Source organism: Artibeus jamaicensis, unplaced genomic scaffold (assembly GCF_021234435.1).
Source record: "Artibeus jamaicensis isolate MK-2021 breed Jamaican fruit bat unplaced genomic scaffold, CSHL_Jam_final contig_718, whole genome shotgun sequence".
NCBI classification, from domain to species: domain Eukaryota; kingdom Metazoa; phylum Chordata; class Mammalia; order Chiroptera; family Phyllostomidae; genus Artibeus; species Artibeus jamaicensis.
This window is the reverse complement of record NW_026521936.1, coordinates 2,902,057-2,915,171: the sequence shown is the minus strand read 5'-3', so window position 1 is coordinate 2,915,171 and position 13,115 is coordinate 2,902,057. Positions and strand designations below refer to the sequence as shown.

At 61.5% G+C, this 13,115-nt stretch overlaps 1 protein-coding gene across 6 annotated transcripts; it reads right to left on the bottom strand.

Annotated features, from left to right (window-relative positions):
- Nucleotides 1-3,302: 3,302 nt before the first annotated feature.
- LOC119035865 (zinc finger and SCAN domain-containing protein 2) lies at nt 3,303-11,250 on the bottom strand. 6 transcript variants are annotated; one of them, XM_053671822.1, is made up of 5 exons: nt 9,569-9,744; nt 8,250-8,444; nt 7,044-7,954; nt 6,811-6,942; nt 3,303-5,591 (listed from the first exon to the last, which is right to left on the bottom strand). In XM_053671822.1, the coding sequence occupies exon 3, from the start codon at nt 7,924-7,926 to the stop codon at nt 7,312-7,314; it is 615 nt and encodes a 204-aa protein (XP_053527797.1). In that variant the 5' UTR covers nt 7,927-7,954; nt 8,250-8,444; nt 9,569-9,744; the 3' UTR covers nt 3,303-5,591; nt 6,811-6,942; nt 7,044-7,311. The 6 variants fall into 6 exon arrangements, with proteins under 6 accessions (XP_053527797.1, XP_036983277.2, XP_053527798.1 ...); XM_037127382.2 differs by lacking the exons at nt 8,250-8,444; nt 9,569-9,744 and adding an exon at nt 11,077-11,250; XM_053671823.1 differs by lacking the exons at nt 8,250-8,444; nt 9,569-9,744 and adding an exon at nt 10,182-10,199.
- Nucleotides 11,251-13,115: the final 1,865 nt, after the last annotated feature.

The window sequence follows — 13,115 nt, the reverse complement described above, 5'->3', positions numbered from 1 at the left end:
ATGGCCAGTTTCGGGAGGGCCTTGCTCGCAGCTACCGTTGGTCTCCTGTGCCTGACTTGGCCCTTCCCGGGGCTGGGAGGGATGAGAGGCTCCGTCGATGTCTGCTGCCGGCCTCCGCCCGCGCTGCATGGCAGCCGGTGTTGGGTGAGATGACCTCGGAAGCTGTCGGGATCAGAGCGGATGTGACTACATGCCCTGTGCCGGTGGCCTGTAGCCGCAGACGAGGGACAGGTAATAAATGAGGGAAAAGGAAGTGTGGGCTTCCCGTCTGGTTTCCCATAGGCTTCATTCCACTCTTCAGCTTGATAAACATAGCTGGTCCCCAAATTTTGTACAGATGTGTGAGGTCTGCATTTGAGCACTCTGATAAGTGACTAAACTCTGTTTGGTGTGTGTCTCCACTGATTAGCTTCATCATTGTTTTCCTGAAAGGAGGTGTTATGAACTGAATGTGTTCCTCTAAAATCCAAGTGTGGGACCTCTGACCTGCAGGGTGATGGGATTTAGAGGCCTATTGGAGCTAATTAGGTCCTGAGGCTGGGGCCCTCATAAGGGGATTAGTGGCCTTCAAAGAAGAAGACAGAGCCCTGGCTAGTGTGGCTCAGTGGATCGAGCACAGGCTTGCGAACCAAAAGGTTGCCAGTTCGATTCCCAATCAGAGCACATGCCTGGGTTGTGGGCCAGGACCCAGTAAGGGTCGCTCAAGAGGCAACTACGCACTGATATTTCTCTCTGTCTTTCTCCCACCCTTCCCCTCTCTCTAAAAATACATACATAAAATCTTTAAACAAGAAAAAATCCAGTTCCAGCTCCCAGGGCCTGTGCTGCAGAGCAGAGGCAGTCCCAGCTGTCGGGAGGAGCGGGGCTGGTCACAGGGCCGGGTGGGAGCCGAGGAGGGGGACGCTGTCCGGGGTGTCCGGCTGCACACGGGAGCTGACATACATCTCCCCAACCCCCCTGGTCTCTGCTTGTCACCACCCAGAGGTGACAGCCACCTCCAATCTGCTAGTCTACTTACCTGAAAGCCCTTGGGTAACCAGCAGCACCCAGAACCACCAAGGAGAAGACTCTAGGCATGATCTCTTATATTTGCAAGACTCTTAGTTAGACTAGTGTAGCTCAGTGGATTGAACACTGGCTTATGAAGCAAAGGGTCACTGGTTTGATTCCCAGTCAGGGCACACGCCTGGGTTGCCAGGTGCTCAGTAGAAGGTGCGTGAGAGGCAACCACACATCCATGTTTCTCTCTCTCTTTCTCCCTTTCTTCCCCTCTCTCTAAAAATAAATAAAATATTTTTTTCAAGATGCTTTGAGGGCGTAACCCTCACACCTACTGCCTGGGGTCGGGATCCCTAGAAGCAGAGCTTGAGACGAGGATGCTGTTTCAGGGGACCGAGGATGTCTTCAGGAGGTGCTCTCTGCAGAAGGGGAGCACCAGCCGGCGAGGAAGGAGCCAGGCGGGTCATCTGGTCCCTGGGGGGTGGGGTGAGCTAGGGCAGGTGAGCCAGTAGCAGCCGACACTCAGCTTGGAAAGGGCACCAACAGCCTCCACAGCAGGCACCCCCCTACTTGGCACTGTTACTGTGAAAAAAGTGAGCTTGGCGGTGCTTCATGGGGGGTCACGGGAGGGCGGAGAGGGAATCGAGGGTAGAGGAACTGCTCTGGGGGAGCCGCCTGCATTTTCACCTGGGACAGGCCCTTTTCTGAGTCTTTCTCTCCTGCTCTCTGCTCAGTGGTGAGAATAAATTCAAGTAAAGCCAGCCTCATGATTTGTGCTCAGTCCCCAGGGTGGGCGGAGTGACCATGGCCAGGACCCTGGACCGGTGGAGACACCATCTTGTCTCTACCCCAGGCCTGCCAGGTTTCATTTCCCCCCGCTTTGGGCAGCAGGGTCGGAAAGGGAGGTGGACCAGTGCCCTTGGGCAGAGCGTGCGCCCACGCGGGCTGTCTGGGGCTCTTGCTGAAATGCAGTAGCCGTCCTGGGGTCAGGAGTGGGGCTGCACTGGGCATGGAGAACAAGTCCCCAAGAGGGCGGCGCTGCTGGTCAGTCAGGAGCAGGGCTGTTGGTCTCCCACCCGGCTTCCTCTCACCTCCTGCGGCCTCTGCTTTGCCCCTGGTGAACTGTCCCTTCCCCACTCTGGATCCACGGACTCCAGGAGGAGCTGACCCCATGGCAGTGGCATGTACCGAGGCCTCACCATTCACAGCGCTGCAGTCGCCTGGCCTGGCGCAGCCGCCCGTCTGGTCATGGGCATGGACCAGTTCAGACCAACCGGAGAGGGGCCCTGCAATTGTTCAGGCGGCGAGGGGAGGGACCGAGCCCAGGCAGGCAGGGGCTGAGCTGCTGCCCACTTCTTCCTGCCCCAAGAGCTGGGAGGCAGCCGCCAGGAGGAAGAGCTGAGCCAAAGAAGGGCTGCGTGCTGGGTGTCACCGTCAAGTCGCTGCCCTTCTCAGTGTTGTGAGCTCCCAGTTCTCCTTCTTGGTTGGTCGGTTTCAGCAGAGCCAGGGTCCTGCCTGATTCACCCCCAACAGCACCGGGTCTCCAAGGCCCTGTCCTGGAGGTGCACCCCTCCTTGGCAGATAGACACAATTAAGGCAGCCCCAAGTCTGGGTCAAAGAGCCAGGCACAGAGGAAAGGTTCTGGAAGGAGCCTCCGCCAGGATCAGGCCCAGCCCCCAAGCCACCAACAGGAGGGAGTCCCTCACCCAGGCCCCAGGACCCTGGCGGCGGGCCTGACACAATTGCCTCGTCCAGCACCTTCTGCCCCGGGAGCCTCGTGGGAGGCGAAGCGGGTGGTCAGCTCAGCTCCAGGTGCACCTCAGGCAGCAGGACGCTGGAGACACTGTTGCGCTTTGCAGCTCACACAGCTCGTGCTCACTCAAGACTCTCACAGCTCCGTGGGGTAGGCAGAGCGGGACTGTTTTGTGTCACAGTCGGGGAGGTTAAAGTCGGGACAGGCTTCCTGAGGCAAAGGGTCCTCTAGCCGGAACCCCTCCGTGGCCCACCTCTCAGGTGCCCATGGGGACCATCTCGGCCTCACTGTGGGCTGAGCAAGTGGCTGGCACTACTCCCAGGGGACCCCACCCCGTATCCATCACCCAACTCCACACCGCAGTCAGTAAGCCAGGGAGATGGGGGGGGGGAAGCGCTGAGCTTATCCACTGCTCTTTTGAGCTAGGCTTCCTACCGCCCTTCCACACCATGTGACCTTGAACGAGACCCCTCAAGCAATGATGGAGGTAGCTGGAGGCCCCCACCCTGCTCCAGCTGAGCCCCGAATGACCACTCCTCACACCAACTGATATCAGCAGAACATTTATTCCACTCGGTCATCGCATTGGGTGTCAGTGACCAACAGGAATATCCAGCCTGGATGATCATTGAGGCGCAGTCTTGCGCAGCCTTGGGGGGGCAGTCCCTCCCGTCCCACTGCCCCGACTATGGATGGGACCTTCGGCGTCCTATGGCCATTATTGCCCCAGGGCGGGGAAGCCCACAGCCCAATGAAACGCCCCCCACTCTGAACTCACATACCCTCTCCCCTCTCACACCTCCCATGGCGAGAGACCCTTACGGCCTCCAGCACTTGGCCCATGAGCCAGTCAGCAAGTACATGCCTAGTGCTGAGCCCAGCCCTGCGCTAGACCCTGCGGGGTTCAAGAAGAAATGACGTGCCCCTTGCCCTCAGAAAGCTCACAGTGTAGATTTAACACACCCTCACGCAGGCGCACGCGCGCATGCGCGCACACGCACAGGAAGCTGGAGTGTAAGGCTGCATGCAGTCCCCAAGGGGGCGCTGGTGAGTTAACACAGACACTGCAGAGCAGGAAGAGAATGTGGGCTGGGAGTCTCGGGGAGGTGGAGAAGAGGGCGTGGTGGGCGGTGGGTGGGAGCGGTACATTTCAGAGCGATCTCAAGAGGCAGGAAGGGGGGCGCACAGGTACAAGCTGGGGGAGGGGAGGGATGAACAAACTGACAATCAGCAGGGGTGAGTCTGTGGGGTTCCCTCCACGTTGAAGCATGTAGAAACTCCGGGAGTTTCCCGGAGCATCAGGAATGCCCGCTCTCTCTGATCTCCCCAGAACGGCTTGTCACCCGAGGACAAGGCACATGGCAGACAGGCTTCCCGACAACCCTGACCACACCCAGCCCATCCCTGAGACCCGCGCCCGTCACCTAAACCCAAGGCTTATGAGACCCCCACAACTCAAAGCCGTGGGCTTTGATCTCAATCAAAGGCTGTGACGAAAGGCCTCTCCCCACCCGCAAGGGTTTCCCTAAACGCAACCAGCTTCGTGAAGTCTGCCTGTCGCCAAAAACCCACCCAGCCCTGGTGAGTCACACCTCTTCTGACGGGCAGTTCATACTAGGGAGGCCAAGGAGCTAGCTCCGGGCCAACTGCTCAGGCACAAAAACTGAGGAGTCTGACCTGTGCTGGTGGACACCCGGGGCACACAGAAGCCCCTCTGCCAGCCTCTCTCCCTGCCTGCCTGGAGCTGGCCAGCACCAGGAGCAAGACTGTGTCTCCCTCCCCAGCCTTCCCCACGCCATGCTTGGCTGAGGCTGAACCCCTGGGCATGGCTGCCGGATGCAGGATTCCTTCTTCCTGGGGCTGACTCTGCCCAAACTGCTGCTTCACCCAGCGTCCACACAAGGTCCAGCTTTCTCTACCTTCACGGTGAGCCAGAGCCCGGGGCTGTGCCGGGAGGCCTGCAGCCTGGTCCACAGAGCCAGCACCCCCAACGGGGAAGAGCAAGGCCAGGCCAGGGTGCCTCCAGCAACATCTGGGGAGGGATGGAAGCTCCACAACCCGGAGGCCATTTCTTAGATCTGGAAGAATAGAGTCATTAAGAGGGTCCCCTCCTCAGAGTTCTTTATTCCCAAACAAGGGAAGGAGGACCGGCGGGGGAGGGAAGAATGCTACTGTATGGTGGTCCCTCTGGGTCGGGTAAGGACAGGGTGGCAGGTTGGGGCCTGGGGCTGAGGTGCCAGCCTGGAGTCCAGGAGCTCCTGGTGTTGCTGGTAGGTTCTTGCATCTCTGTGAGTATGTGCAGTTTCCTGGGGAGCAGGTCCATAACCTTTGTCTGCTCCTCAAAGGGCTTCATGCCCCGAGGGGTGGGAAGAACCTCTGCTGAAAGGCTGGTGGAGGCCGCTCCTGTGGTTCACACTGCGAAGGCTGTGCCCGGAGAGCCAGGTCTGCTAGCAGCGCGCTGTGCGCTGTCAGGCCGGCCACCTCCCAGCTCTGGAGGGCCAGGCACGGGCGGAGGAGCCAGCTCTCCACACAGGCATGGTACCTGCTGCCACAGGAGAGTGGACGTCTGTGGCCAGGCGGCCAGGCAGCCAGGACAAGCTCTTCCCTGGACTGGACTCCCGGCAGGCTCAGGGGGTCAGTCTTCCCACCAGGGAACAGAACCTGCCCCCAATTCTGGGCTCCACCAGTCCCCTTGCTGTCACTGTGGGGCACCTCTCGAGGTAGGTCTTCTTAGGATGCGTGTCCTCATGCCGGGGTGCAGGCCCCCAGGGTCCCCACTCCTGGTGTCTGTGCCCAGGTGTGCCTTGCACACTGCCCAGAGGTCCTGCCCACTCCGCATCTGTTCACAGAGACAGAGGCCAGGGTCAGGTTCAGGGCCATGACCCAGCCCTGCCTGGCCAACCCCCTGGGGCCAGGAGAGGGCAGTCAGGTGGGACACCTGTACCTGTCCCCAGGCACCAGGATTACTAATCTGTCTAACAGATCAGGTGGCTTCACTTCAGGACATTTTGGTGACCGGCCCTGGATGTTCCCAGGGTGGCAGACAGAGGGCGATGGATCCCAGAGAGAAGCCCTGAGGGAGGCCAGAGGGCAGGGCAGGGCCAGGCCTGCAGCACCGAGCTCGAGCTCGGCACCAGGCCTGAGACCCGGCTCTGTGAGCACAGGTCCTCTCCCAGCCCCCGAGTCCTTCCTCCCCACCCACCACTGAGGGCGACATGTCCCCTTCAGGGCTGCCCCTCCACCCCGTGACGCCCCTGCCCAGGCTCCCCACGCGGTCCCTGGTCACATCCCCACCAGTGGGAGCCTCCCTAAGGGCGGTGGGGTGGAGATGAGGGTCTGGGGGTCCAGAAGACAAAATAGGGCCCGGGTTTGCACCGCAGACCCACTAAGTGCCTTGGGGCCAGTTGGGATGAGCCTCAGTTTCCTCATCCTCCGAATGGCTGGGGAGGCCTTCGAATGTCTCGGAGTGCCACAGCAGGCTCAGAGGCCCCAGGGAAGGCTGGCTGTGCCCGTTCTCACGCCCTTGGCCCAGCCTCCCGGATGAGGCCCTCAGGGGCTCCGACCCTCAAGGCTCCTGCTCGTCCCACTGTGGCCCAGCCTCGCAGGGCCTCCAGTTCTTGAACTGGTCATCTGAGGTCACTGCACCCATTTTAGTGTCTCCTGGCCCTGGCCACAGAGTCCTTTGCAGGGCAGATGCGACCCTCTGCTATCAGGGGCGGAATAGCACCCCTGCTCTCCCTGGGACCTCTCTCTCCATTCCCAGGACCTAGTTCCAACTAATAAATGGCCTTGGGTGACACCAGTGACTACCCCCACCCCTGCACTTTATAGTCTGTCCCCTATGATGGCCCTCATCCCCCTGGGTGAGCACCAGGTGTGGCACCTCCGGGGACAAGGCCGTGTCCGCGCCCCCCTCCAGAGAGCCCAGCCCAGCCCCACACAGTGCCTGGCACACAGCAGTGTTCAAAACTGGCTCTGGTCCAGCCCCATCCCCCTCTCTGGTCCAGTAACAGTGATTACAACCCTCCCCACGCCCCTCAGGCTTAGCCCCCACTTACAGATGAGCAGACTGAGACACGAAGTGAAATGACTTCCCACGGGTGCCAGATGGTAAGTTCCGGGGCTGGGAGACCTGGGCCTGGGCGCTGGGGAGAGTGGCCACCTCCACCTGGCTTTCCGCCCCGACAGCTCTGGGAAGGAAGGTGTAGTAAGACGCTGGTCACAGAGACCTACAACAGACCAGCGAGCCCCCTCCCCGCGAGTCTGACAGCGACTTTGACCCCAGTCTCACCTGCTCTTTCCAGGCCTGGCCATCCTGAGGAGGAAAACCAGCGCAGGGGCCAGGAGCAGCCCTGTGCGGCCAGCCCCAGCGTCCGCGTCTGCGGGGAGGAGCAGAAGAAGGCCACAGAGCAGGGCGGCCCGCTCCTCCACGACCCCCAGCCAGCCCTCCCCATCTCCCGGGATCCCATCCAGAGGGGGGACCGCAGCCCAGTGCCACCTCCAGGGCTCACGGATGCGGCTCGGGGTCGGGAAACAGCCGGCCCCAGGCCAGGCGCGCATCAGAGCACGCGGCCTAAATGGGCCGCCGCCGGGCCCTCGGCCCCGTGGCCGTGGCTTCGCTGGTGGGTCTTGAGCGAGCCCTCGCGCGCGAAGCTCTTGCCGCAGCGGGCGCAGAAGTAGGGCCGCCGCTCCCCGAAGACGCCGGGGCGGCGCGGGTGCGGGGCCGGCATGCGCGCGTGGGTGCGTTGGTGGTTGAGCAGGAAGCGCGGCTCGCGGAAGCAGCGGCCACACTGCGCGCACTGATGCGGCTTCTCGCCGCTGTGGATGCGCTGGTGCGTGAGCAGGTTCTGCTTGAGGCTGAAGCAGCGCCCGCACTCGGGGCAGGGGAAGGGGCGCTCTCCCGTGTGGGTGCGCTGATGCACCTCGAGGTTGTGCTTGACGCTGAAGGCCTTGCCGCACTCCGGGCACACGAAGGAGGCCGCGCGGCCTGCCCCGGCGTGCGCCTTCTGGTGCCGCACCAAGCTGGGCTGCTGCGAGAAGGTCTGGCCACACAGCGGGCAGCGGTGGGACTGCTCCTCCGCGGGGTGGTGGATGACCAGGCCTCGCTCGTCCCCCAGACCTTCTTCCCCGTCCCCCGTAGGGGACCCGCCCCCTGAGGACGCCAGCTCGGTCATGGACACTCCCAGTTGCAATCACCAAGCCCTGGGGAGGCAGAAGCAGAAAGAGGAGTCAGGAGGGACCCCAGCCTCAGGACAGACACTCCTCTGTCTTCGCTCCTACAGCTTCCAGCATCCACCCCTTCACAGTCTTGTTCAAGCCAGCGTTCCTCTGCTAGATGCCCTTCCTTCTCCTCTACCCCTCCGTCACATCCTGCGCCTCCTTCAGGCCCTTCAGGAGTGCCGCCTCCTCCTGGAAGCCTTCCATGACCCCACGTGGCCCTGTCCTGTGCCCCTCACTGGTCACACTGCATTTGTGTCAGGCCACCTTGTCTTCTTGCCTGTGATCTCCTCAAGGACAGAGCTGCCTCCGCCTTCATCCCCAGCACCACGCACTGCGCCAGCGGTACAGGCATTGCACAGATGCTGATGGGTACTATCCAGGGGCTCCTCGAATTACAAGGTACCCTGCACCTGGGTGCATCTCATCTCTCCACCCCACTTCTCAAGGAGCAGGCAGGGAGGTGCACCCCAACCTGGAGGGAAGGGTAGGGAATGGTTTAAAGATTTTTTTTTTTTTTTGCAAAGCTCAAAGGAACAAAACAAAAGCTCTTGAACCTGAAAGTAGACTCAGTTAAACACTCAAGGCAGCAGCTCTTTGTTAGCAAAATGAGGCCTGGGAGAGGCCCGTTTGCAAGTCACGGAACCAGACTGTGAGCTCTGGGGGGGCATCTCAGATCCACTCCTCTCGTGTCCCCACAGCAAAGCCTGGCCCAGGCCGAGCAGTGCTGGGTACCCGACAAGCGCCCCCAAGAAGTGCAGCTCTGTCCGTCCACGCTGGTTCTCCTAAGGGTTCTCTACCCCACAGCTACCGTGTGGCTCTTAAATTATTCCCCACTGTCCTTGCAGCAGCCCCGAGGAAGGAGCAGGGCTCACTGAACCCCAGTGTACGGATGAGGTGGGGAAACTGAAGCTCATTGAGGTCCACTGACTTGCCCAAGGTGAGGCAGGACTAGGCCCTCATTGCTTGACTCACAGTCGAAAGCTCATCTCACTGCTGGCTGCTCACCAAAGACACTCCCCTCAAAACAGACAACAAGACCACAGCCAGCATCCCGGCCACGGTGGAGCCATCGACACCCACAGGGCCACTGCTCCCATAGGGCACTGTCTGCTGCCACCACCCCTGCGCCCCCAAATACCCTGAGCTCCTGCTCCTCCTGCAGAGCACCGAGGGGTGCTCCATCCAGAGGGCGGGAGCTGGCCACTCCCTGGCCCTCCCCCACCCCAGCGGGGAAGCTGGCTGGCCCTTCCCCTGGACCTGCCTGCAGCCTCTGCACACTTGCAGATCCCACTGCTTCCTGCGGCCCCAGCGCCCCTCCCCCCTGCACCCTCAGGCCTGGGTGGAGCACCCCTGAGAGGGGCACAGAGCTACTTGCTGTAGACCCACCCCACCCGCCAGGGTTTCCCCAGGCGGCTGCACTGACATATATGCAAAGGCAGATCATCACAGAGCCCTTGGCCAGTCTCCGCCCGGCCTTGTCACTGGGCAGCCTTCGCTCTCTCCCCAGTTACAGCCCTAACCAAGACCCGGCCCGCCCAGAGGGTCCAAGGCCGCGCCCCCCCACCCCCAAGTTTCTCCATCCTGTCCCACACTCACAGCCCAGGCTGCGCCCCTGTTCCTCCGGTCTCCACCGGTGACTCTTTCCTCTAGAGTCTGCGCTGCCCAACGCAAATACGGTAACTCGCCCGCAGCGACTCCCGCGCCCCTTCTCCCTCGCCCCCATAAAGACGGCCAGCCTCCCACACCGCTGTTCTTATCAAACAGCTGCATGAATCAGAAGAGCTGACCCCACCCACCCGACCCCGCTTTCCCAGCGCACAACCTTGCCAACTCCTGGGGCCAGAGTGACCCCGGAGGAATATGGTAAACTCTGCGTCGCAACCCCACCCCTCTGAAAATACGTAGGCCTCCCACCCAGCTGCCGCAACCCACCCCACCCCGCTGCAAGCCCCGGCTCCCTTAGGGGATGAATGCAACCCGCCCCCACCCCCCGCACCTCCCACTCCCGCAGCGCTCCGGGGGGGATCACGCAACCCTGGAAAAATACGTAATTAAGTCGCAGCGCTCCCCACTCCCGGAAAGGGCCTGCGCAGCTCCCAGCAAATACGGTAGCGCGCCCGCAGTGACCCGCCCCCAAGGGTCCGGCACTGGCCTAGATAAATACGGTAACCTCCCGCCGCGGCCCCAGCCCCGCTGGCCCGGGACTCACGTGGCGCCGCCTCCCGAGCCCTCCTCTCCGCCTCCGCACCGCGGTCGCCCCAGTCGCTGCAGCCGCACAGCAGCCCCGTGAGGCTGGGAGGTCTAACTCGCCCACAGCCCGGCTGGCAGAGAAAGGAGGGCTGCGAGTCCTGCGCCCGCCGCCCAGGAGAGGGAGCCAGGTGGGGGCTGGTTCCGGGAATGTCACCCCAAGTTCCCCAGCGCTGAGCCCCAGCCATTCCCACTTCAGGATTCCTGAGGCCCCAGTTCACAGGCAGCGCCTCGTCCTGAGGCGGGGCTCCCCTAGCGGGGCCCACCAACTGCCCCAGCGCCTGGGAAAGGAGTTTGGAGGCTGGAAATAGAAGCCTTCCCTGGCAGGAGAGTGAAGGGGGTGAAGGCAGCCTTTGGGGCGCGTGAGGGGGGCAGGCGGCAGCTTTGCCAAAGCCTACCCCCTGTGTGCCAGGTCGGAAGAAATCACACCCCTATTTTCACCCTCCTCCTCAGAAGTGGGCCCAGGGATAACTCATACAAGACCCGGCCTAACGCCCAGGGGTGGCAGCTGGTGTGGGTAGAGCCGGGCTGACCGGTTCCCAACTGTCGTTAAGTACTGTGGCGCCTTACCTATGCACCCCTTGTGTTTCTACAAAGCCGTTCCCGGCTGTTCTCCCGTGGGAGCTACCCAACACCGTGTGCCGTCTAGGTTATACAGGTGTTATTTTCCCATTTCATAGATGGGAAAATACAACCAAACAGAGGCACCCAGTGGCTTCCCCACGGCCCCCCACAGCCGGGACCCAGCGCCCTGACTGGCAGAGCCCAGCCGGGAAGTCAGGCCCACCCCCTGCCCCAGCAAACTGTCCCCAACCACGCTGGTACCGAGACCCCAGAACAGAAACCTGCTGTGACACCTGAGATCGGAGGTGATGATCTTGTCCCAAGTGAGAAAATGCCCCAGGATCTGCATGTCGTGATGAAGAAACCGAGCCCCGAAGGGGAAGAGACTGTTTAAAGTCAAAGGCACTAGAGGGACATGAACCAGCCTTCTGCTCCGTGGCCCCTCCGTAGCTGCCAGGTACGAGAGCAGTTGGGGGTTCCGAGGGGCCCAGGCAGTTGGGATTCCGCAGGGCAGGGCTCCCAACAGCAGGCGGTGGTGTGGCCGTCCAGGCGACATTCTCCCAACCTCACGAGGTCCCCCACCCCCCTGGGAGCCTGGGAGCTGAAAGTCAAGGTCAACAGGGCAGAACACCACACCCTACTCCCCACCCCAGACCAGAAGGTCAGCATTCACAGCTTGCCCTATGGATTGCCTCTCCCAGAAAGTCCACCCTGGTCACCCTGAGCCTCCCGAGGCCGGGGGCCACCTGTCCACACTGCTCCAAAGGCCCCTGACCCAGGCATGTGGGATTTCATGAGTCAGATGCCCCAGGGAGACTAGAATTTCAAATTGAGGCACCAGAGGGAATTCTGGGAGCCCAAGACTGAGTCCAGCAGGAGGGATGGTGACCAGGGCCAAGGGTGGAGTTTCCGTGACTTCGACAGCACGACCCCTAACCACGGGTGACACCCGGGCCTGTGAGCACGGGCCTGTGCCCGGGTGCTGGAGCTCTGCTCATGGGACAGCCACCCTCCCAGCTCCAGGTCACCTCTGCTGCAGGCTAAATGGGGACACTTATAAGTGACCAGGCTTTCAAAAGCAAAACCAATAATACACCTGAGGATGTCGCCCATATTTTTAGGAGTATTTTCTAGATAAGCTGTGCCGACATAGAAAGGAAAGGCACGCAGCTGGGCGGGGGCGGGCCGACAAGCCCACCTGAAACTCATCCCCGCCCCAGTGGGGAAGCCAGGCCTGGCCGAGGGCTTCAGGAGGCCTCCCCGCTCTGCTCTGCCTCAGTGTTTCCACTTCGTGTCTGCGGGTCATACCCAGGCCCCCTCCCACGTCTCCCCTCCGCCCGTCTCCCGTGCGTTGCTGAGCACAGTAGAATGGCCACGTGGGAACGCAGCCGCGCTTCTTCCTACAGGCAGGGCCAGTGGCCAGCGTGGCGGTCACCACTGTTCCACAAGGTTCATGGACCAGCCGGACTGGGGGTCCCTCACAAAGGGAACAGATGGCCCGAGGACCCCTGGTGGACAGAGGGACCCTGCACTGTATCCCTCACCCCAAATGTGGGGGCACACCAGAGGAACAGCCACTGCCCTGTGTGCTCCCCCAGAAAGCCACTCCCAGCTGCCCGGATTGGGCCTGGTCACTAACATCCCTCTCCTTGTGCCGACTTGAGACTGGGATCCAGTGCCCTCTTGTCTTACCGCCAGGCTGTGAGCTTCAAAGAGCATGAGCTGTTTGCAGCATCTCTGGATCCCAGATGCCCAGCATATCTAGGCCCTCCGTCCACGCCTGCCAAGTGAGCGCACGCACGCATGTCTGCAAGCAACCCCGAGGGCCGGCCAGGGCGCTGATGCCCGGAAGGAATGAGAAGCAGCAGGCAGAACTGCACCCCAGGTACAGCTTCAGGCTGGGAAACCTGCAAAGACCCGGGGACAGGTGTGGGGCTCTGAGTGTGAGGTCACATCTGCTCCTAAGTTCTTTCCTCTCAACTCAGACCCCAGACATGATCCACACATCCATTCAGCCAAGCCCTTCAGCTTGCAGCAGGCCTACGGACCCCTGGGGATGGGGGATGGTGTGTTCCCTCCAGGGACTGAGCTCTGTTTGGGGAACCCCTTTCCTTCTCTGTCCACAGTACAACTCTCGCTTCTGCCAATGCTGTGCAGGCAGCAATAGTGACAAGGATGTCATCACCACAATGACAATGGCCACCACGTATTGAGTTCATGCTGTGTGCCGGTCACTGTAGGACACACTTTAAGTAGGTTACGTGACTGAGTCTGACAGCTTCGATGGCAAAGCCAGAGTCCAGCCCCAGAACTCCCTGACTCCATCCGCCAT

What these genes read in the sequence shown, in the direction of transcription:
- LOC119035865 (XM_037127382.2), bottom strand. Translation starts at nt 7,926, where the DNA reads ATGACCGAGCTGGCGTCCTCAGGGGGCGGGTCCCCTACGGGGGACGGG.